The following is a 24,658-nucleotide window of genomic DNA, read 5'->3' on the forward strand; positions in this document are numbered from 1 at the left end:
TAGCTTGGTTATCTGGAGCTACTTGTGACATTCCTCTTTTGTGACTGCATGCAGCTCAGACTCCCATAGAGGAGTTCACTCCAACGCCAGCTTTCCCTGCACTGCAGTACCTGGAGTCCGTTGATGAGGGGGGCGTGGCGTGGCGAGCTGGCCTCAGAATGGGGGATTTCCTCATTGAGGTAAAGTCAATACCAGACTTAGAACAACTAATGTTTTCTAGCTTTTATATTTTACTTGTATTTCATCATTTGGTGTGTATAATAATTCCAGCATTGCATTTTTGAACTTATTTTAGTTTCCTAATCAATTAAAACAGCTCAGCGCTGAAACTGAGAGCAGGGTGACTGATTCGCTCCATCATTGGGCTAATGCAAAGAGACAGACAACCGTTTACCCTCACACTAATGGACAATTAACCATCAACAATTAACCTAACATGCAGAACTGTGACAAGAGCAGCCGGAGAAAATCCACTCAGACAGAGCAAATGACCTTGCATCAGATGGACAGCCTCTTTGGATCCAGAACTTTCTTGCTGGATGAGATTTTAGGTTCTATTTGTTTTAAAATCAGCATTTTTCTCTCCACTGTTCTACCCACTTACTGGCTTTTTCAGGGCCACATAACTGAGTCATTGAATTATTGAAAGAAGCTAATAGTCATTAATAGAAGTCTTATAGTTACAAGTATTTCATATGATCCTCTATGGCCCGCTACTTACAGAAAATTGTTTTTATATATATTTTTTCCCCTATAAGTAGGTTATCATAAAGGGAAAACATGTTTTAATGTCGCCACAAGGGTTCCAATACAGCCACCAGGGGGCATAAGCCAGGGTCTCATTGTGCCAGTCCAAAGTGCGGATATATACAGAGGGTTGTGTCAGACTGGGCATCCAATATAAAATCTTTGCTTAACCAAATGCAAATCAGACCTATGATCTATACGGATCATAGGTCCGGATCGGTTGAGGCCCAGGTTTACAAAGACCGCCACTGGTGCTGTTCACCTTCAGGGTGCCGGTGGAAATTGGACTACTGTTGGTCGAAGAAGGGGAGGAGGAAGGCATGTTCGTAGGAAGAGAGAGAAGAGGAAAGTCACAAGTGTTGGGAAAAGCTGAAAGGAAACATACAGTGCACTTACAGAAAGAAGTTTTCTAAACCACCTCTAAAGTGACTCATTTGAAAAAAAGTATGTTGTTGGTTCAGCCAATGGAAGTTCTCAGTGATTGGTTAAGTCCACAACCACAATTCAACAAGTTTAAACCTGTAATTTTAAATGCAAAAAGGGACTCTGAGCCTTACAAGAAACACTGATGGAGCCTTGTCAGAAGAAAACCTACATAAATTAATTTAGATTTCACTTTTCTATCTGCTGTTATATTTTCTTACCTGTCCCATTCCCCACATGCCAATTGAACAGCTCTTCATCACTTAGCCTCCCAAGCAAAAAAGGCATGCAATCACTAATTACGAATTGTTTAACAAACACAACTAAGAGCCTTTGTTTGTGTAACAAAGCCTCTAAACCTAACAGATTCAAGCTTGACTGCATCTGATGACGACTCTGGAAAACAAGCCCTATGCACAAAAACTCAACTCTAAACTCACAAGGCCCCATAGTGTGTTTCCTTGTTGTCCCAAATCTCTAACTCCCCTTAACCTGAATGACCAGAGCTGTTTTGACATAAGGAGGGGTTACATATTATTGACCTGCTTTTGATATGGCTAAATGCCCCAGAGAAGATGTAGAAAGTGCTTTTTTCTTAGAGGTGCTGCAGCTGAAAGCGGTAATTCTGGAGAAACACTGGGTCAGACTGTCTATTTTATTCCTTTAAGGGTTTCTTTGTGTTGTTCTGAAAAGTTGCTTCTGAAAATGGCAATTATCAAACCTCTATTAAAGCTGACATACAGCTAATTGGTATGCAGCCTGAAATGACTCATTTATGTAGCTGCCTAAGCTTTGGTATAAGTGATTTACTTTAACAGCTGCCTGAATTGCTGGTAATTCTGTCTGGAAGCCAAGGCATTTTGTATGGACACAGCTTATAAGATTACTGCATAATACAGGCAAAAAAATAAACCCATATGTGTATTTATAAGAGTGTAAATTGGGGTGATGCATCAACTAACTTTTAAGGGATTGTCTGTCAGGTCAATGGCCAGAATGTGGTTAAAGTCGGTCACCGGCAGGTAGTGAACATGATCCGGCAGGGCGGCAACAGCCTTATGGTGAAGGTGGTAATGGTTGCCCGAAACCCAGACCTGGAGGACACTGCTCGAAAAAGAGGTAGGACTCGTACTTTTCCAAAGAAGTAAACTCTGTTCTGTTTTTCATGTAAAGTGTGGCTGATTGCATCTTTACTTTCCCCCTAAAAGCCTGTTGAAATGCAGTTCTCATTGGTGCCTGCACATGTATATATGAGACCTAAACATTAAATCTGCATTTGACTGTCTTCCCTCTGCAGCCCCGCAGCAAACGAAAAGACTGACTCCTCCTGCCATTGCCCTGCGCTCCAAGTCAATGACATCAGAGCTGGAAGACATGGGTAAGATGATGGATAGGACAAAGCCTAGGAAGGAATAATCAAACAAATAAATTATGCATTAGCACATTTTTTCCTGGTAGATTTCAACAAAATTGCCCTTTTAAATGAAAGCAGCAGCTTTTCAGGAACAAGAGTTGCATTGCGCATAACTGTTGTGGAAACACAGCATTAAAAATGGGCAAAACTAGTGCACAAGGAAAGGAAAATTTCTTTTCTTTTCTTTTTTTAGCAAAAATGTGCTTTATTGTTCGTTTTCACTTCTAACGATACTGAAAAAGAAGAAAGGTGTTAATTAAACAGTGAGATTAAAAGGCAACAAAGCACTTTCATGCTGTGAAATATGTCTTATTACATTATAGTCACATGGCTCTTTTTTTTTCTCCTTTGAAAAAAATGCACTGCATCCAGTGGAAAAAGGTGGGATAATGGATTTTTTTCCTCTCATGATTATTTCTTGTCCCATGCTCATTCTTCTCATCAGCATTCACATCATCACATGTGTCTAAGTATGTATTTCACCCTTTCATCTGTTTCATTTTCATGACCCTATTTCTGGTCACACCTAATTCATGTTTGTCTAAATTTATGTATGCTACAGCAGCCTCACCATGGAAAAAAAAAACAGGTGATCACTAGATTTTACTAGATTACTGGATTTTATCTTTGCCTGCATCACCCCCTGAACTTTTAATGATCTTTCCTCCTCTTCCTCCTTCAGAATTCGAGTCATCTCAGGCTCCAGATAAGAAGAGGACAGTCTATCAGATGGCATTAAGTAAGGAATCATTTCCAGCTTTTTTGTCGCTGCCTAAGTGATTTTTATGCTTAACGTGAAGCATTAAAGGATAAAGGATAATTTGTGTATCATGTTTGTGCTTCCATCCACTCCCCCCTTTTTTCCTGCTATGTTGATTTTCTTCTTTTCTGTCTTTTCAGATAAACTGGATGAAATATTGGCTGCTGCCCAACACACTATTACATCAGACAACCAGGGCCATAGAGGTCATGGAGGCAAGAGGGACCGGAGCAAGAGTATAGTTCCCAACGAGGTATTACTTTGAAATGGTGTTTGGTGCAGTTATTTCAACAAATTAGGATACTTAGGCAGAACACTTGTGGGATTACACAATAATAATATATGATAAAAGTCTTGCATCACCTTCTTAGTTCTGCAATGAATTTACACAACCTCATCACCCACCCCACTGCTTCAAAATATAGCACGTTTAGTCATGGTTATGACTAATACTGGCATAGGCAGCTTTTCTACTGTATAACTGGGTGTTTTGCTGTTCTTTTTTTTTCAAATACAGATTTATCTTTTTTTTGTTTGTTTCTGTGTTCTCCTCACTGCACTCTGCTGATAATGATTGACTGCCCACACAAGAAACAGTTGCTTACATTGAGTTAGATTGTGTACATTCACATACAATTTTAGCACAAAGGCTGGCAGTTTTATTATGCTTTGCAATATGTAGCAATACTAAATATCAGAAATTAGCTAATATTATTTTACATTATGTTTATTAACAAGCCATCCTCCAACCCTTTCTTTTTTTTTGCTTTCCATATTTGTATACATATGCTCACACCAATGAAGCAGCCTTATGAGCAGCAGTCAGTTGTACAGAGCGGACCAGGTTTCGGCTACAACCAAGCTCACTTTCAGCCAGGCCACGGGTCGCAGCACCCTGGAATGATGCGTCAAAAATCAATTGGTAAATGCTGCTAAAATGTTTATATTAGCTCAATTGATGGATTTGTCCTTGATAGGTGCTGACAACTGGTTTTGTGTTTTATGCCCAGGTTTAACAGATGAAGAGCGTCAGTACCTTCACCCACCTGCAATGAAACTAGCTCGCAGCTTATCAGTGCCAGGACCAGAAGAAATTCCCCCACCCCCAAACACATCTGCACCAGAGCCACCTTTGTCTGCAGGACCTTACACTGGTAGAGGGCCTGCTATGCCAATTCCCTCTGTACCTCAAGGCCACTACCAGCTCCACTCTCAGCCAGGCCATCCTGCTCAAGGTGGCTGGGAGAGGGGAGGGCCTGGTGTGATGAACCAACCAGTTATGGTTCCCACACTCCGCAGACAATCGGAAGGGCTTTGCATCAGAGAACCAGATGTACCTCGGAGAGGTGGTGGTAAGATGGGAGGGTTAAGAAGGGGCTACAGTAGTGCTACACCCCCAACAAGTGCTAAGCCTAAGGCCCAACAGCCACAACAGCATCCCACACAAGTGACCAGCCGGGAGCAGGGAGGGGGAGGTGGTAGGAACGTGGCAAAAAGGGGTGGACGTGGAGCTTTAATAAAGCAGTCAAAGGTGGAAGATGGACAAAGACAGCATCGAGGCAAAGGAGGTGCCACAAAAGAGAAAAGCTCAATTCCCATTCCCACCATTATCGTCAAAGCCCCCTCCACTAGCAGCAGTGGTCGAAGCAGTCAGGGCAGCAGCATGGAGGCCGAGCCCTCTCAGGAGGCTGAGGACCAAACCTCTGGAGATGCAACCACAGAAAGCCCCAATGCAAGTCTGCCCTCTCCACTCACCTCCTTGCCACCTCAGACTCAAACATCTTTACAGTCGTCAACTGTTGCTCCTGCTGTTTCCTCACAGCAAAATCTGGAAAATGTCGACTACACCTCAACATTTAACAAAGCACTGGAAGGATCAGGGGCTCGCAGAGAAAGGGAACGTTTCAGAGAGATGAGACGAAAGAGTGCCTCTTTCTTTCTTTCATCTGAGGAGGACATCCAGGGGGAAGCAGGAGGTGGAGCAGGGGAGGGAGGAGGAGCATCAGGGACCCGAATTCAGCCATTACAGGGGTCACAAATAGAAGTGCCCACGCCTCGACTTCGATCCTCCAAGTCTATAGATGAAGGCATGTTTTCTGCAGACAGCTATGTGAACTATTCTAGTAGCATGCCCCCGGCATTCGGTCTGCCTGAGTACTCTTCTCCAATTCTTGGTCAAGATGGCCAACCCAAGTCAGCTCCTTCATTGTATGGATCCCAGCCAGCTACTGCATTCATTCATCCACTGACGGGAAAAGTTTTGGACCCCTCTTCTCCTCTTGGATTGGCTTTGGCTGCAAGGGAGAGGGCCCTTAAAGATGACCGCAGGCCACGCCGAGAGGACAGACATTTTGGCCGACAGATGTCTACAGTTGGATCTTTTCCAACTCCGATTCAGACTCCCACACCTTCGCTTTTTGCTACCCCAACACAATCAACCTATACATCTCCAGTTTCTCTCCACCTTAGCTCGCCCACAACTACCACCTCACCTGCGTCTTTGAGCCGACCACAGTCACCAAGGATATTACGTTTGGGAGGAGGTGGAGAAAGAATAGAGAGAGAAAAGGAAGGAGGACACAGAGAAGGCCTTAGAGTTCGCTTCTCTGAGGACAGAACCAGTCAGTCGTCAACCCAGTACTACTCTCAGAGCAGCAGGGAGAGAGAGATGGACCATTATGACAGCAGATCTGCTCCACCGCTACATCCTCCTCCTCCTCCCACTCAACCAGCCCCACGTAGACCATCCTATCTCCAAATGGAGAACGCTCATAACACCAGCTACATTCCTCAGTACACTGTTCCAACAGCTCCATCACATACAAATGACAGTACAAGAGAAGCAAGAGCTGAGGCCGGTGGAGGCCTAGGTCTAATGGTTTTACCTCCACCAGCTCCCTCAATAGATGTAGATGAAGAGTTTGTCTTTGCAGATCCATTGCCCCCACCACTACAGTTTGCCAACGGTAAGAATGAGAGGGTCCAGGAGTTCGCTCAGCACCATCAGCAGCAAGGTCACCACTCAGTTTGTCCTGGCCCACCAACTCATTCATCTTCAAAGTCCACAAATGTACATCATTCATCTTCACAAGGTGGGGATTCTGCTGGTTCCAGTCTCACTTCTTATGATAGTGAGGTAGCTAACCTCACACAGTCTGCTCTGTCACCATCCTATCCCTCTCCACAAATATTTCCCCCATCTTCTACCAACACTACCACAACTGGGATGTCATTACACAGACCACAGCCCATGTCCCATTCACAGTCATATTACAACAGCTCCAGTGACTCCCCAGTAAGTGTTCACACTCCCGCCCAAGACAGAGGAACGGCGGCACTCACTACCACCATGACCTATGCTACCACCACTATGACAGCAACTGCAGCTGCCACAACCACTACAACCTCTCCAGCGTCCTCGGATTATAGCATGACCTTGGCTGGGCGCAAGGCCAGCCTCAGCATAGAGGGCAAAGCTGCAGACCACAGTCAACACTCTACAGTCATGCCCAAAAGTGGAGACTGGCAGGATGCTGTGGTGGACTCTGGAATTGAGGAGCTAGACAGTCACAGCAGTAGTGACCATCATTTAGAAATGCTGGGTTTAAGGGGAGACAGAGGAGGGCATGGCGGAGATGGAAGAGGAGGAAAGGAGGAGAGAGGCACCGAACATAAGGATTCCTATGCTGCATATTCAGTCGGGCAAGCGTTTGAGGGGCATAACACCAAACTAGCAAATCCTGTCTTTCCAAAGATGAGTCAATACAAAGAAGGAGGAGGAAGGATCCAACCTATTGCTCTACGAAGGCAGAGCAGCACCAACCCTGCTCCTTTGCAATTAAAACGACAAAACAACCCAGAAGATTCTTGTTTAGATGGAACTTTTGCAGATGAGAAGAAGCACAACCCCAGTCGATCTAAAATGGAGGATGGCTTTAGCTCTGCTCTGGTGACCTGTTTAGAAAGGCCCATGGACTCTCGATCAGTGGTCTGGGCAGAAATGGCGGAAAATGATCAAGGTGCAGTTCAAGGGGGTAGTATTGTTTTAGACGGTCGTAGACTCCACTCTCCTTTTTCAGGCGTAAAAGCCAGCATCATCAATGAGCTAAGTTCCAAGCTACAACAGATGGGTAGCATGAAGAGCATGGATGACTGGAGTCATGCTCCAAAGTCCCCCACCATGCATAGGTTTGTTTGTTTTTACTCATTTGTTCTGAATGATCGTGTATGCAACAATGAGGGCAACCAATGGGTGAAAACACAAAAAAATTGTGTTTTCTTTGTTTTAGTGAAATATGACATTAAAATTAAAATGAATTTCCCTTTTAGAATTATATTCACATCCTCAGTAAACACAACAGAGAATAAAATGGCACCATGTCAGTCAGACTCTAATGGAGCGATGCGAAAAAATAAGTCATGGTTTTTACCACAGTTTTTTAATTGATGTTTTAGTTTTGTCATATCTTTTGTTTATTCAGAAATTACTTTTTTTTTTTTTTAAAGGCCCAACACTTCAGTTTCAGTTTTATGAGAACTAGACTGTTTGGTTAACCACTAAAATACCACTTGACTTTTTTTTACCAATTTAATTCTTCTGTTTTGGTTTTGCTAATTACCTTAGAGTTATTTGGCAAAATGACACAATTTGAATAATGATTAAGCTGTCTGATAGACATCTTTATGTTCAACTTTGTGTAAAACATTATGCTTCGATTAATTTTAAGATACTAAAATTGTTGCTGATGCATTTATTCAAATGTGAGACAATTTGTGTACAAACTGAAAAGTTCTATGTCCGTGTGTAAATGTGGCTTTAATGTAAAAGTCATGCATACAAATTCTGTCTTCATAGTTTACAAGGAAGATGTTAACTGGGACTTGTAGAGTCTGAGATGTGGCCTCTGTGTTTTTTGTGGTTCCTCTGGCGCTTTGTCTTTAGGGAGAACCACAAAAATTATGACAGTTCTGGATGGCTTTAACTTGTAAATCCTTTTTCATATTTTGAGGTTTTGGTCTCAAAGTTGTTTAGATATAGTTGAAAAGATTGACAAACATCTGCCACTGTTTCTCAGTTCATTGCTGATTAATGTTTGTCTTTGACAACTTTTACTTATTGGCAAAGATAGTCAACCTTGCTAATAGATTTGTAATGAAGTTTTTTTTCTGAATTTCACAAACCTTAATTCTTTTAAAAGATATTTTAATCTTAGAAATGAAAGAAAATGAAATGTAGTTTGGAAAATTGAGCTTAGAAACAAGACTTTTTACATGACACTGAAAAGTTATAATCAGATAAATACTTTTATGAACATTTCATGCTGATGCTGATGAACATTAAATGCCGATGAGGTCACATTAAGGTTTTTGTGTGCTTTTTTTCCCAGGTATTCAGCAGATTTCACTGATGCATTCCACAGCCCGCCTACTGGACGCTCCACTTCACCGCTACCGACCTCCTCCCCACAGCACCATCAGATCCTGACACCCAACCTCTCGGCCACCCCTTCTGTTTCACCTTCTTCTCAAGTCCCAGTTCAGCACAACTGGACCCGATCCCCTTCTCCACAGGTGCCTACCTCCCCAGTGCATTCACACCCTCCCCATTCTCCGACATACTGCCCATACCCAACATCACCTAAGCACAGATCCAAGTTTCGTAGGCAGACTTTTGATTTTCAATGTAGTCCCACTAAGGAGAGGAGGTCTTCCGTCTCAAGACGCCGAGCTCCCAGCCCTCTCATCTACAACACCGAACAGTCAAACCCCACCCCTCCCAGACCTTCTTCTCTCCCCATTCTTCCCACAACACCCGTCTACAACAATCCCTTCGACTTTTCCAGTCCATTCACTCCTCCATCTCCTGGCCTCCCTGTGGCAGACCCCTACCAAGCATCAACTCCCCCGCTCTTCTCCCCCTCTTGTGTTCCAAGTGCAAACCCCCTGCTTGTCTCTCGCTCCATCTCCCCCACTCCATTTTTCTCCGGGGCTTCCTCCCCCATGCATCTGCCACCTAGTCCCTCATGTCTCAGCTATCCCCACGTCAACCCTCCTCCACCAACTAAACCATTTGCCATTAAGCCTCTCCCCTACTGGACCAAGTACGATGTGGCCGACTGGTTGGCTTATCTAAATCTGGGTGAACACAGAGAGCGTTTTATAGATAATGAGATAGACGGATCTCATCTGCCCTCGCTCACTAAGGATGACTTCTTGGACCTGGGAGTGATACGTGTGGGACATCGAATGAACATTGAGAGGGCGCTCAAGAAACTCACGGACAGGTGAGTGAGGTCAAACTCAGGCTCAGGAACATGTAAAGGGAACTGCGTCAAATGGTCCTAAAGGAAGCAGTGGATGGTTATGGATCGTCAAGGTGTCTCAGTATTACCTCCATCCATTTGGCTCACTCACACCCTTCTTTTGATAGATGCATATTGTTTTATAAGTTTTCCTCATCTCTCCATTCATTCCCTTTTCTCTCTTTTTTTTTTACATGTATTTGTAAGACCTCATTTAGTTTGATCTATTTAGATTAAACCTCCGCCCATTCTCATTCTTTGATTTGGCTTCCTTTTCTTCCCAGGCGTCTCTCCTCCCCTTTGCATGTCAATACCTCTCCCCGAGACACTGACTGAAAGAGTGATTCAAAGAGAGGGAAAGAAACAAATTGACAGAGATGAACAATAACAGAAGATTTGCAAGAAGAGAACAGTGGACCTCAACAGGTTAAGTTTTGTTAAGACCAATAGATCGTTGATGGTTTGGTGAAGTGTCAAGCGTGCAGAGGTTGTTGTTATGATGTTCGTGGGACGGGAGTGATCAAGGCTAGAGTTATTTAAAGCTCTTCAATTAAAAATGTACACTTTTGACAGACATGCGTTTAATTAATGCCCCGTTTTTTCCTGAAGAAGAAAACACACACACTGACAGATGGATTCTCACACCATCTGCTGCTTAGCAGCAATGAACATTCTGAGTCTAAAAAGAAAAGTTACAAAACTTCTGCTCAAATTCTGATACCTAGCAGTTGTGTGTTGATTGTGGCTAAATCCGACACACCTCCTAACATCAGTTTAGTTGTCTCCAGTGCATCAAGTGGCTTTGACAATGTGAGCCACAGTCATAATGAGGCTGGTGAAGCCTTGTTTATTTGTAAATGTCTATAGAAATGAGATAGACAATAATAGTACTGTTTTTATATATTTGACATATTCCCCCAGATGACGCTCCAATATGCTTTGTATGTTTGTACTTGCAAGCTCTAAATATATCTTAAATGTTAAACTGGATTGGTAGAACCATTTGTTTTGTACTATCAGCAATCACTTATATCAAACTGGTCAGGGTGTTTATAACTGTTGAAATCATGTGGTGAGGACTTAATATATCGAAAAATTCTTGATGTTAATTGAACTTTATCCTCCTTATTCTGCAAAAAAGCAAAGAAAAAACAGAGGTGGAATTAGACGGGGTTGAGTAAGTCATTTAACACCATTTTCAGAGAGTTGGGTTTTTGGCCATAGCATGGGTCGAGGGATGGATCCATCCTTTTCTGAGGCCATCATGTTGATCCCTTTTCTCTCACATAGCAGGTGCAGTGATCAAAAAGGGCTTTTTTAATGCTTTTCTGTCTGCCTGACTTCCTCAGCCTTCTGCCTCTGTGAGTCAGAGTGTTTGATTATGTGCGTGTGTTTGTCAGCCTGCGTTGGTAGCCAATTCCTCCCTTGACCTACGCTTTCCTCTCCTTAATGGCTTTTCCAAAACATGTTTATAGACGGAAAAAAACATATTTTTTTGTTGTGTTTTCTCACCAGCTGACAATCCCAACGTTTCACACATTGATGCTTTAAAGGAATGCTCTGACCCACTTTAAAGAAAGAAAAATCCTGTGATAAACTTAAAATACTGTATGTGTTACAAATAGGTAAACCTGCAATCCCTGGGTTTATTTTACCAGTGCAGTAAATTAAACTGTGCACAAAAAACACAGTTTGTTGCTCTGTATGTATTGATGACAACATTGATAACAAAACATAGTATAATAAAGATTAGAATATTAAGTATTTAAACCTTTTTAAGAATCTCTGTCTTCCAAATAGTGTGGACAAATTCTTTGATACTTTGTTTTGGTTATGCTTTTCTTTGGGTTTCCTGTAAATGCTTTCTATACTGCTTGCCCCGCTTTGACCTCATTGACCTTAGTTTATGTATATTTTTACAAAATAAGCCCAAACAAAGGACTGTAATCTCATGCTTAGCCGCCACAATGCTTTATCTCGTGACCAACACTAGTCTGAGATCTGAATGGACTGAGCAGTAGTATAGAAAGCATTACATTCTATGGAATTAAAAAGCATTTTAGGTGTAGTGATTTGCATAATGAATTTCACTATTTAAAGTATGACCATACTGTATGTATGAAGAAATAAAAGATATATATATATAAATATATACATATATAAATATATATGTACATATACAAATAGATTCTGTTTTGAATAAATTACATATATGCTGATAAACAACATGATAGAGGTACTAATAAGGAGTTGAAATAAACACTGAAATAAACTACAGCCCTGTCGTGATTCTCATTTCTCCTTGGATTTCTTCCACAGACATTCACATAATGTTCCAGTTTAACTGTGCTCAGTTTGAATTGAGTCATTTGGCAGCGACTCTTTACAGCCCTGTGGTGGTTGAACACAACATTGTTTTCTGATCCAGGATTGTTTTCCCATCTGTCTCATGAACTAACAGGACAAAAGTTTTGAGCTCACGGTATGGGGAACGATGAAACGGCCTATTTTGGAGCAACAAGTAGCTGCATCTTTGAAGCAATTTGAAGTGCGCCTGTGAGGCATGGAGAGCAATGAAAAACGGCTTGGAAGCAGATAAATGTGGGAGTTGCTGCTTCTTTATTGAAAGCAAATTGCCAATATCGTTGCTCTTTAGGTTTGCATTTGTAAACCACTTTTGTGTTTCTCCAGCTGATTTTAATTCGGAAACTTTTAAATGTCAGGTATTATTTTTCATGAGAACATAAAGACAATTTGTGTTTACAAACAGTAGGAGCGCAAATCTAAAGCAAAACTTCTATATCTTGGCTGTTGTTTTAAGGGTCCATAAGGAAAAATTTTTTGCATCTACCTTGTCTTTTGTTTTTAGCTTTCAAAGAATTTGTGGCTTTGATTAAAAAAAATGAGGCATTTTAAGTGTGCGTAATGAAAAAGGTTTCATTCATAAAAGACTCAAGTCTGGAAAATGATATTGTTTAACTGTTATTATGAAGCAATTGCTGAATTCTAGATATGACATTTCTTAGAAGTTATCTGTTGGTGGGAAAATGCCACATCCAATGTCACCTTCCAAATAATTTAGCGAAAATAGGCTAAATGGGAAAGTTAATAGTTTGGTTTTAGGGTGTGAAAATGAACAATTTTAATCCAAACGTTCACAAATGTATGTCTTCCTTTCATAGCTACAACATTTATCCTTGTGAATGTAATCAGTATCTCTGAAGACATGGATTTTATTTGTCTTTGAATATGTCTTAACACTATTTAATGTGGCAATAAAATTTAACAGCATCTGCAAGAAATCAAGAAAGTTTGTTTTAATCTTCAAAAAATGGTCCAGCTTTCAGTGTTTATGAGTGAACATTTCTTGTCAGAATAGCCATTTTGAAGTTCCATAATGTCTGCTTAACATGATCAGTTACACTCAAATTAATGTGGGAAAAACACACCATGGTTAAAAGTATTTTTTGTTATTTTTCCTCTCTGACTAAGAACAAAAATTGTAGTTGTATTGATAAAAATATATGTAATTTTTTAATAGAATTTTTTTAGTAAAGAGATCTAAATCCAGTTTAAAAGACATCTGTATTTTTGTTGGATTAAACCCTGATTCTTGCATATTGAAATGCAATTTTACATTATTTATAAAACTACAAATGTCATTCCCTTTTAACTAAAATGACAGCAAATTCTTGAAAAGGTTAAAAAGAACTGGATCCATAATCCATGAAATGATTTAAAATGGTTTATGTTATATTATTTAAAAGTTTTGATCAACATTAAAACATTTAAATAACAGTTTTAGCTTGAACGGTTTCATAAAATATATTTAAATTTTATTAAAATGTTTTTTAAATATTAAAAATGATACCCTAATTTGGTTTAAATCATTTATGAAAACTGCTGAGAAAGTGGCTAAGAAACCTTCTGAGCAATAGTTCATTACAGAAGTAATTGAAAATCTGAAAAAAGAGAGGAGCAAACCTTACCAAATTGGGCAAAAATACTTCATGAACAATGTCTGAGCAAAAATGTAATATTAGCATGTGGTGTTTTATTTTAAAAATAGAATTCCTTTTCTTTGCTTTTTATTTATTTATTTATAATCAGTTCTGCTCAGAATAGTTTTTTTTTTTTTTTTTGCCTCAGATGCAGCACAGTAAAGTTTACCTTCATGTAAATGCCCAAGGTGCCGGTTTTGGGACACTTCAGAAAAGTGACACTAAACCAAAGCAGAATTCCTCCACTGGCCCCACAGCTTCTCCCTACCCCTACATTTATCCCTCCAAACGGAGACTTTTGGGAAAATATGTATAAATGCAATGCATTGTGGTCTATTTTCGCCAATCTAGTGAACATTGATGCACACTGGTATTTCGCAGGGACTTCTAGGAAAATTCTAGGCACTCGATTTTGGAATTGTATATTCAGACAGCACTACGAAATTGAGAACACACTAAATTTTCAAGGCTATGTTGTGAGTAGTGTGCCTTCGAATTCGTTATTCCCACCCAATGATCAATATTCGCTGGTCATCTTTGTTAGCACAGAGCTGCAAGCGCTCAGAAATATGTATAACATCGGTTTTGTAACTTTAAAAAGGTCATGCTAAAACAAAAATTAGCAACCTTGGTCGCCTTTCAGGCAGACTACTCTAGCAGTGTTTTACTTGGTTACTCCTCTAGGGCGGTTCAGTTAATCAACTCACCTTTCCAGCGTCCTATTTAAGTCCAGGTGTGCAGTTGTTCATTATCTTCCTTTACCGCAAGCGCAGCGTTCGTCGCCCCACCCTCTCCGGCTTCCACCTGTGAGCTCCGTTAGGGGTAGTTATTACCCAAAAGTCTTATGGAAATCTTGTCTCATGGAATTGTACGGAGCCTTATGCCAAACTAAAAGAATGTGAATGCCAACTTAAAGAATGTGAAAATAAATATTTTTTACTGCATGAGTTGTCTGACTGAAAGTCATTATTAATATTTAAATGTAAAATTTTGTGGATCAGAGCTCACCCTCATGAAGAAAAATGCTTTCCCTCTGCGGCATAGAGCAACGCAGAACACCCTCTCTGCAGAGGGATGCAAGGCTTAGCCCCTAAAAAAAAAGTATTTTGAACAACCTTACCCCTCAAAATACCCCATAATTGAAATTGGAGGGGTATAGGGAGAAGCCGTGGCCGTAGGGGTAGGGCCTACCCCGAATCCGAATTCTTCCCCGCATTCGGATTCAACCAAGGAGTCTGGTTTGTCCATTGTCCTTCTCTACTGTGAGTCATGTCCACATCTCCCTACAAGCTGCAACTATGTTCAGTTTGTTTGAGCCCTCACTCCCAGGGTAATGTCTGGCCTGTGGAGTATTAATTTGATTCAGCTGAGTTTTTGGTTCTGATCAGGATGAATTTGTTTCAACAGCAGGGCCTCCAGGCTGCTGCTTTTTACTCTTGACATAATCACGCCCCACAATCCAAAACTCAGAATAAAAAACAAGGTGCAACCAGTTTGGAGAGCCAAACTCAAAAAATCAGAGTCAAAACACAAAGTTCAAGAGAGAAAGCAGGTTTAGGTTGGAGAGTTACACTAGGAAACAGAAAAGGCTTAGTGGAGTCTGTTCAAACAAGAAGAAAAAGACGGATTGAAAGAACCAAACTTTCACAATACGAGTCTTTAGGGAAAAGGTTCAACTTCACATAAAAAAAATGTTTTTTCTCAGAATACACATTCATAAAATCTGACCTCATGTCAGGTAGCTGCATTATTAGTGTGACAGATAAAATAAAGATTTAGTCAAACAACCAATTGAGGAAGTCCAGTTTGAAAATGATGTTTTTGGTGTTTTTAACATGTTCTTGTGACGTTTTTTTCTCATGATGGCGGACATATATAAAGAAAATTAAGCTTAAAATTGCATTTCTGAGTATTTCTTTATTCAAATCATTGTGAATCAGGAGCAGACGAAGAAATGCAGTTGGATAAAGCTTGTAGCGGTGACAGGTGCAACAATTGGCAGGCCCCAAGCTCCCTCCATTTAGATGCATCCACTTGCAGACAAATAGATCCATGTATGTCAGCTGGCTCAAATCTGTACGGATGGATAGCTCCAATATTGTTCACCATTTTTGTTGAACTGGCTATGTTAGGTTGGGGTTGAAAGGGGCTGTAAGCAAGTAAATAGTTCAGCTAATTTCACGGGCTAATTTCTGATAAACTCATGCCACTCTGCAGAGACTATATCCTACAAAGCGACACAGATTTTTTCGATTTTGCCAAAAAAATGAAAAATCATAATTAAAGACCACTGGAAACACTTTTACAATAGATCAAAGGAAAATTTGATTGGGACTTACAGTGTCGAATGTTAATGACACACTGGTAAAAATATACAATGGAAAGGTTTATCCATAGTATCTCTGAGCTTGACGCAAAGCCTTCAGTACACGCTGAGCCTCTTCTGTTGACATGTCCTTGTGATGTTTACAACTTCTAGCAGTTCTACATGAATGAGCAATCTCCAAGGCCAGAAAAGAAAAGCAGCAAACAGACAGAAGTGGCGCCTTCATCTTCAGAGGAGAACGTCATTAAAAAAAGAGGACAGATAGTTGATCAACATGCCCTTTACTGTACTTTACAAACCCACTGAGGGTGGAAGGTCGCAGGGAAAACCAAACTGCTCTTGTCACACACATCCACTAATAAGTTCACGGGTGTGTGCAGCAAACACATACCTGTAGCTAAGCGGTGAACAGTTATAATTAAATGTAAGGTCTCATTAGCACCATATTGAGAGAAGGAGGGAGTGATGACCAGGCAGCGAGAAGGAGGGGGGCTTTTTTTTCCCAACTGTTTTTTAATAATAGAGTGGAGAGTTGGTCACACAGAGCTGGGAGAGCTAAACACCCTGATAAGACAGTAGCCATCTAGCCATGAAAGCATGGGATTAAAGTAAAACTGAAGTTCATGAGTGGGAGCAAACCACAGCTGACGTGGGAGGGGAGACAGAGAGGTAAGTTTCTTTTTTTTCTTTTTTTTTTCTGTTTGTTTGCCCTGAAGCCAATTAACGTCTTAGTGGTTACTATTCAGCTTTGTTTTAAAATTTTCTTTATATTCTGCTGTCTTGAGTTGTCGCACACCCACCTTGAGATCAACAACATGCATGAGTGTAACTTTAAATGCAATGGGATAACTGGGTCAGCCAGAGAGCAGAGAGGGGGGAAGCACTAGTTAAAGGTGAGGCACACTGGGACAGGCAGAATATGGAGAGAAATCCTCCGCAGACCTTGAACTACAGTAACCAGTGGTCATTTGAGTGATCTGTGGTGATTCAAAGATAAATGTAAGTGATGGCAGCTTCAAGGAATGACTGCACAGTTGCCACTTCATCTTTTCCTTTTCTTTTTTTTTCTTTTATTTGGTGCTTTGTGTGGTTTATTATGAAAGAATTGCAATTAATTGGTGTGATTAAATTAAAAGAGTGACTTGCTTGTTTTTGCTTGCTTGTCTTTTTTCATTGAAAACTGAATGAAATTTAAGACAAAAACAGGTTGAAGTTTGCATTGCTTCTACTTTTTACTTAGAAAAATTAAAGGCTTTAGGAGAAACAAAATTTAATTTAGTCATTAAGTCACAGACTGCTCTGAATCTTTGTCATGCTCAATCTTGCAGCGTAGTTAGTCACTTTCCAATTACTCAGCCAACAGTGTGTCAACTCAAAGACATAAATAGGCCTGAATGTGACAACTCTGTGCATGTCTGTGCATGCATCTCCTTCAGTTTGTTTCCTTTCTTCCCCCGTCTTTCTGCCTCTCTGTTTATCTGCCACACCAGAAATGTCCACAGTGAGCACGTTTAGTTCTGCTGAACTCTTTCATGTGCAGCTGGATCAGAAATCTGTCCCTTCTTTTGATCATAATCTGTGAAGTGTATGGCTGAAATCTGGGATGAAGGCGGTTGGTTTTATTAGGCTTCGTATTAGTCAGAGCGACGGGAAAGATGACCTTTCTCTGCTGTTTATTTTGGGAAGGCATCAGGAAGAATGCTGGAGCAGCTGTTCTGTTCCTGCTGGCAGATCCCACCCCTGTGAATTCCAGTCTGCACTGGGACGGCACTCCCTTTAGTCATGCAGAGGTTTGGGGAGGGGGGTATGTGTGCTTTGTGCAGTGTACATTTCATTTGCGTTTTTATGGGAGAAGTGCAGCAAAAGTAAAAAAAAAAAGCAAAAAAAAGAACTCTTTATCGTGAGAAACTTACTCCAATAAAAGAGGAAACAACATTGTTTACAGGAGTGTCTTTATACAAAACCTGCTGCCTTCCCTGCTGTGCTTCTCCACACAAACAGTATTTTGCTTTCTGAGACAGACACATTCCCAAAAATGGCAAACCTCCCCAGAGAAGCGATCGAGGATGTCAAAAAACAAAGTTTTTGGATGGTGAGGAACAATTTTATGCAAAAAAATGCAGGCACTCCAACTGGTTTGAATGTTTACAAACACAATTTCCATCTTTTACTTCCTTTCCTCAAGCCGGGGAATTTTGTGCGTGCAGTCCAACGAACAGATCAGTCATTTCAGGCTTGCAATGACATAGTGGCCTGCTTTGCGGAGAGGGCAAAAGTGGAGAAGCAGTACGCTCAGCAGCTTAGTCAGTGGAGCAACAAGTGGAAGTCAATTGTAGATTCACGTAAGTATTTAAAACAGCATTTAAATTGAGTTTAGTAAGCTAACTAATCTGCTCCAAATTTTAAGTCATGCCTCTCTTTCTTCCCCTCAAGGGCCACTTTATGGCTCCCTCATGAGGGCGTGGCAATGTTTCTTCACCTCCACTGAACGTTTATCTGCCCTCCACTCCTCTATCTCCCAGTCCCTGGTTGAGGAGGAAGGAGAGAGGGTGAAAACCTGGCAGAAAGGGACTTTCCCCAAGAAGCTTTTTTGTGGGTTCAAGGAGAGTTACGACAACAAGACAAATTTTTCACGTGCGCAGAAACCCTGGTCCAAAAAGCTACAGAAGGTCCAGCACACATATCAGATACATTTGCCTGCGATTGAATTAGTGGTTTGAAAGACAGCTCTGATTCAAGGTGAAACTTTTTCCAGAAGGACAGTTATCTTGGCTTATAGCAAGCCCAAAATAAAAAGAAAAAATACTATTTTCAGCCAAAAGTATCTAAACTTCACTGCTACTATTGTCTCACATTAAAGTTTAAGTGCCAGATCTCTGTTCAGTGGGAAAATAACCAACTTCTCTTTTGTTAAATGAGGAACTGTTATTTTGTACAAGCTCAATAAACCTAATTTCTGCTATTTGATAAATTGAAGCTTAAACCTAAAGTATTAAAAGCATCTGCCCAGTTAAACTCAATTTTGGTCAAAAAGTCATGATCAAAACTTTAGAATAGAATGGACGAGATCATCAATCATTGATATTATAAATGCTATTAAGTTGTGTTACTGTTTTAAAACAGCACAATTAGTGTTGCACAAAAAGATTACTGATGCCAAAAACATAAATATAGGTGCTTGAAAAGCTTTCCTTATAATCTGAACAAAGCAGCTGTTCCAGATTAAATTCAACTAATGAGCTAAATGCTAATGTCACCTAAAAGTTTCACTGTTGAACACATATGACAGTGGTGTCTGTTTTCCCTCAAAAAGTAAGAAAAGCTGACAACTGCAAAACCAAAACACACAAAAACCCACATACTGAAACTCTGACCAGAGCTTTTGTGTTAAACATTGGATATCTGTCAATTTCTCACTCAAAAGAATTACTGCTTCAACTGTTTCTTTTCATTTGTGCTTTTTCAAATAATTTTTGCTTCTTTATTATTTAAAAAAGACAGGTGAGCTTCAGAGCATGAAGTGAAGTGCTCTCAAATTTTATATTTGGATGGTCTTTGTGTCTCAAACTCATCTTAAAAGGCTCTCAATTTATTTCACCAAAAGTCCTTACACATCAAAATAATATAGCGGAGACGGTTAGGATCGTATTTCAGAAAAATGTGAAATTTTTTGTACAAGTGCCAAATTTGGCATGGATTTACCCTAGGATCCCCACTTTAACCCTTGTGCTATCCCATGACCCCACTCTTACATTGATGTGTTATCGCTATCACGACAAAGGTGAATAAAGGTGAAGAGGATTTCATGTAATCCATGGACACCAATGAAGTTCACAAATCATTGAACAAAAAAGGTTCACCGCACTGTCTTGCGGGGTCTAGATGACCCAACTCCCAATGTTAAAGTGTCTAGGATAGCACAAGGGTTAAGAAAAGAACGTTAACCACGAATGGTGGGCAATTTTAAAGATGGCAGCCATACACATTATTGTTACAAAAATATTCAACACCTATTTGGCTCAGTATCAACAATATGGGCTGTTCTTGCAGATAATGCAGTCTTTAAACTAGAGGGGAACCTACAGGCTACTACTATATGTATATGATATACATTTAAAATCTTGGATTTTCTCGTGGCTAACATGTTTTTCAGAAAGAGAGGATCCTAAGGTAAATCCATGTCAAAAGTTGTGTCTGTACCACAAAATGCACAGTTATTTTAGTAACCGACTCCACCAACATGTCACTAGATCTCATTCTTCTCTCTGGTCATTGACTACGTAATTTTCTTTGGTTACAAATTTATTTGTAACTTTTTTTGTAGTTTTCATGGATTCACAAAAATAAAAACACTTCAAAACTATTGCAGTATGATTTGCTGTTCAAATGTATGTTCAAATATAAAAGCAAACCTCAAGACAGGAAATTTAGGAAACATCTTTGAAAGTTGTTCTAGTCTGATGAATGAAATCCCTGAGACAACTTTGTGAAGGTTTGAGAACCTTTAAAACAAAATTGTAACAAAAAAAAACAATAGTCTCACTATTGAGGCATAAAAACATTTTCAAACATTTGCAATAAGAGACATTTGCTCAAGCATCACAGGATTAGCATGAATTTGAATACAGGAGACATGACAGGAAATTTAAATTCTTACTGATGTCATATAGTGTGTATCCAACTAGTCTGTATCTTTTATAGTTAGAAATACAAGAACACCTCAATAACTGTTGCTATTATTACAAAAGTTAAAATTGAGCATTAAAAGGGTTTGTAAAATACAGTGTTCCATAACAATGGCACTATTTTTTTTATAAAGGAAATTATTGTGATTCTTCGTATTGAAAAAAACACCCTGTTAAAAAGCACAATATCCTTTCTTAATGGGTTTAAAAAGCACATTTCATGGTTCCAAAAATTTGGTTTAACAAAAAACATTTAAGTATTGTGAAATGACCCGACTTTAATGACATTTTTAAAAAATGACATAGTTTTTAATGGTGAAACTGTTATACATTTTTTTTTAAATATATTTTCAACAGCTGGAAAAAGCTCGAGTTGCATACCACAAGTCTTGTCAGAGAGAACAAGTCGCCCTTGACAAAGAGAAACAAGCAAATGAGAACTCTGAGATCAGTGAAGAGAAAAAGCAGAAGCACACTGAAGCCAGAGAAAAGGCCACAGAGGAGAAGGAAAAGGTGAAAACAGATGTTAACACACTTCAACACTTCATTCTAAGTTGTCAAGTTGTTGTAATCTTGCCACATTTACTGTAATTTCAACAAAATTGTATTATTTTTTTTATTTATTTTTTCCACAATTCTGCATTAAGACAATATGCTCTCCATAAATATAGTCGTGGAGTATTTCATGTGGAGACATTTTTTCATTTGGGAAAATTTATAAACATAAAACTCAGCCTAAAAATTCTGCCCTGAGCATTTCCCATGTGTGGAGGTGTTGTTGTTGTTACTCTGCTCTGTTTATGGAGACCAGCATGAGAACAGAGAAAAGAACCAGATGCTTCATATGCATTAAAGCCTGGGCCAAAGACGTACAGTAGGGAGGACAGCCCTGTTGTTCATCACAGATTTGTCACTTTGAACTCCCCAAAGGCAAGAGATCAATACGAAAAGGGGCTGGAGGAAGTGACATCTTACACGCCTCGCTACATGGAGGAGATGGAGGCCATTTTTGAACAGTCTCAGGAGGAAGAGAGGAAGAGAATCAGCTTTTTGAAGCAAGTCTTCCTCTCAATCCACAGACATCTGGACATCACCAACAATGAGAGGTGCCTTTACTTACGTCCAAAAATTAATTTTATCTTGAAATCAAGTGGTCCCATTACAGTGCCTTGTGTTCTTAGTGTGAAAGCAGTTTACAGTGAGCTCCATCAGACTCTGATGTCCATCGATGAAGAAGATGATCTGAAATGGTGGAAAAACAATCTTGGTCCAGGAATGCCAACCGACTGGCCAAAGATTGAGGTATTTAAAGAATTTTAATGATCTATAACAAGTACTTTAATAATAAAACAATATATTTTTCTAAAGAACTTTTTCTTGACTGTTTTGTTTTTGCCCACTTTCTTCTGTCTTTTTCCACAGGAATGGGTCCCACATGTAAAAAGGTTAAAGAGAAAGAAGAGGGACCGGAAAGGAAAAGAAAGTCGACCGTAGGTTGTCCTAGGTTCAATTTTTTTCTCTTATAAAAAAAACAATTTGAACATTTCCTCGTGTTGCAGAGTAATGATTGGGGGCGTGAAGGTGCGGGCTTTGTACGACTACGTCGGTGAGGAGGGCGATGAGTTGTCCTTTAAAGCAGGTAACCCATAATGCGTATAGTAATAATACCACTAGTGTTAAATCAATTAAGATACATATTTGTGAACATTTGGGCGTTTGAATATTCATTTCACAGATTTTCCTATTTTTTATGTGAGGATTTCTGCTTAGATTTGTGCTTTTACTGCAGGTGAAGTCTTCTTAAAGGTTGAGGAGGAAGATGACCAAGGCTGGTGTCGAGGAGTGTTAAGTGGAGGGAAGGAGGGTTTCTATCCAGCCAATTATGTTGAAGTTGTAGAGTGATGTCCCATTATCCATTACATCAAGTCCTGGAATGTTTTCCCATAAAAAAAATAAAAATTTTAAACATTTTTTTAAAAATAGACAATAATAACATTGAGCATTGAACGAGTATTTGCTCTTATGTCAGGTTGTTCTTTTGTCACTTTTAAACTATAAAATGTCAATCTGCAGCATGAATTAGCTTATTGAGGACATTTTTTTATTCGTTGTGTAAATGTGTGTTTTTGCATGTTAGAGTGCATGTTATGAAGAAGCAAAGGAAAAGAAAAATTCACCACAATCATCTTTGATTTCCGGTAATGAGAATTGAGTCAAATATGATTTGGTTTACAATGTTTGCATAAGGTGTTCATGTTTACTTCCTCATATTTAATAAAAGAACACATACATGATCTTAAAAGTGTGGGTTTCTACAGTAAAAGCTTTGTTTGTTGTTCGTAGCGTTGCTGTTTTGCCAAAATCTTCTATTTATTAAGCATTTGATGTTAGGTTTTCACCACATATTCATGTAAGTGGAGGGATTTGACTTCTGTCACTCTGCAAGAACATGAAAAGGACTGTAAGATGCAACTTGCTGCAAAGCCAGACGTTTTTTGCATGCATGAGCTGCTTTTCCTTCTACACTGCAATTAGTCAAAAAACACAACTAAACAAATCAGATTTTTAAATAAAATGTATATTATTGTTTTAAAATGTTGCCTGTTATACATTGTGTTATTGTGGTTTCAGATATCGAGATTTGATTGCCTTTGAGCATCCTGTACTGTACTGCAGAGCATGATTTTAAATAAAAAGGTGATTTGAACATTTCAAAATATCTAGAAACATTTACAATAGATGAGCTCATAACAATCACTTCATCCGTTTTTTGGAAACTGGTGAATCTAGGGTCATGTTTTTGGGCAAAGGCAGGGAACACCCTGAACGTGTTGCCAGTTGATTGCAGGGCCACCTGCAATCAACACCTAGGGGCAATTTAGAGTCACAAATTAACCTGCTAAGTATATTTCTGGACTGTGGGAGGAAACCGGAGTGCCGAGAGAAAACCAATGCATGCACAATCGCTGTGAGGCTAGGGTGCTAACTGCTACACCACCGTGCAGGCCCTGCTGAGAAACCTTTGTGAAATTACGATAAACAAAGCACATTAGGTGAACAGATATAAACATAGCCATGAAAAATCCTATCAGTTATTTATTTTATTTAATGTTTTCTAAATCATGTAACCATCTGAAGGGAACAGGGGCATGTGTTCAGATTAGTGTATTTCTTTTTCAATTTGCCTCTAAATTGAGTCTCAAGTTCTACTGTCAAAATATGAGGGGGTCACAAGAGTCAAAGGGGGAAATTTTAAAAGTGATGCCATTTGTAAATATGTTACGGTACCTTTAAGTCTGAGAATTAGGAACACCATCATCTCATCCATGCTCCATATGATCCATAAATTAGATAAACTGGGTGTGTCAAAGAGGGAATACAACATTGAACGAATATAAAACACAATTTGCATGTTATGAATGTTTTATTTCACACCATTAGTCTCTCTGTGCTGCTTGATAAGCATCAAATTATCTCAATTTGTTTTTTTCTTATTAAGACCTGTTGAATGTTTTTTGTGGCTAAGGTTTTTATCCCTGGAGAACCCACCAGGTCAAATTTGGCCACTGATTCTTTTTGTCAATTTTTTAAAATTTCTATTCTTTTGGCTGCAACCCAAAAAGAAAAAAAAATGTAAATGACTTTCAAAGAGTAATAAAACAGAGTTCTTGGTTTCCCCAGGGTTGAATAAAAATAGTAAAGCCCGATTCAAATTTCCCAACAAGTCAGAGTCCTCTGGGTCAATGCCTCTAATATGGAGCCTTCATTAACATGCTAAGCTGTAATGCACAACAACTTCTGACTTTTAGGATTTTGACAAAAGAGCAGATCCTGTCCCCACTGTGGTTTTGACAGCCATGCTGAAAAGACTGTGGTAACCAGAAATGTGTGTTTGTGTCTCATTTTGTATTTTTAGTGAGGCAGTTAGATCAACTGGTTAGCTCAGCTCTCATTAGACTTACTGTTAAGTCTTTAAAAAAGTTTGACAAAACCAACAATA

At 39.5% G+C, this 24,658-nt stretch overlaps 2 protein-coding genes across 4 annotated transcripts in view; both read left to right on the top strand.

Moving 5' to 3' along the window:
* Window positions 1–11,935, top strand: part of LOC101167744 (SH3 and multiple ankyrin repeat domains protein 1) — a 52,941-nt gene extending 41,006 nt beyond the window's left edge. The window contains exons 19-28 of the mRNA XM_078937816.1: window positions 55–179; window positions 2,154–2,289; window positions 2,468–2,548; window positions 3,147–3,173; window positions 3,267–3,323; window positions 3,485–3,597; window positions 4,149–4,266; window positions 4,355–7,532; window positions 8,732–9,628; window positions 9,931–11,935. Coding sequence (XP_078793942.1) covers window positions 55–179; window positions 2,154–2,289; window positions 2,468–2,548; window positions 3,147–3,173; window positions 3,267–3,323; window positions 3,485–3,597; window positions 4,149–4,266; window positions 4,355–7,532; window positions 8,732–9,628; window positions 9,931–9,982 — 4,784 coding nt within the window. The 3' untranslated portion in view covers window positions 9,983–11,935. The remainder of the gene's footprint in view (window positions 1–54; window positions 180–2,153; window positions 2,290–2,467; window positions 2,549–3,146; window positions 3,174–3,266; window positions 3,324–3,484; window positions 3,598–4,148; window positions 4,267–4,354; window positions 7,533–8,731; window positions 9,629–9,930) is intronic.
* Window positions 11,936–16,418: 4,483 nt separating this feature from the next.
* Window positions 16,419–23,253, top strand: LOC101167654 (protein kinase C and casein kinase substrate in neurons protein 3). Of its 3 annotated transcripts, XM_078937824.1 has the most exons (11): window positions 16,489–16,642; window positions 17,660–17,777; window positions 17,995–18,065; window positions 18,159–18,315; window positions 18,407–18,642; window positions 21,016–21,171; window positions 21,589–21,764; window positions 21,840–21,960; window positions 22,081–22,148; window positions 22,218–22,297; window positions 22,448–23,253. In XM_078937824.1, exons 2-11 carry the CDS (start codon window positions 17,756–17,758, stop codon window positions 22,558–22,560), a joined length of 1,200 nt encoding a protein of 399 aa, XP_078793950.1. In that variant the 5' UTR covers window positions 16,489–16,642; window positions 17,660–17,755; the 3' UTR covers window positions 22,561–23,253. The 3 variants fall into 3 exon arrangements, with proteins under 3 accessions (XP_011486476.1, XP_078793950.1, XP_078793951.1); XM_011488174.4 differs by lacking the exon at window positions 17,660–17,777 and having other exon boundaries at window positions 16,419–16,642; XM_078937825.1 differs by lacking the exons at window positions 16,489–16,642; window positions 17,660–17,777 and adding an exon at window positions 16,834–16,972.
* The last annotated feature ends 1,405 nt before the right edge of the window (window positions 23,254–24,658 follow it).

The sequence above is a fragment of the Oryzias latipes genome, chromosome 19 (genome assembly GCF_053564925.1).
Source record: "Oryzias latipes strain Hd-rR chromosome 19, Olatipes_Hd-rR_3.1".
NCBI classification, from domain to species: domain Eukaryota; kingdom Metazoa; phylum Chordata; class Actinopteri; order Beloniformes; family Adrianichthyidae; genus Oryzias; species Oryzias latipes.

Excerpts from the sequence above, each read along its gene's own strand:
- LOC101167654 (XM_011488174.4), top strand. The coding sequence starts at position 16,597 with ATGAGTGGGAGCAAACCACAGCTGACGTGGGAGGGGAGACAGAGAG. Across the intron at positions 21,172-21,588 it reads CCACAGAGGAGAAGGAAAAG|GCAAGAGATCAATACGAAAA; the intron begins GTGAAAACAGAT and ends AACTCCCCAAAG. Across the intron at positions 22,298-22,447 it reads TGAGTTGTCCTTTAAAGCAG|GTGAAGTCTTCTTAAAGGTT; the intron begins GTAACCCATAAT and ends CTTTTACTGCAG.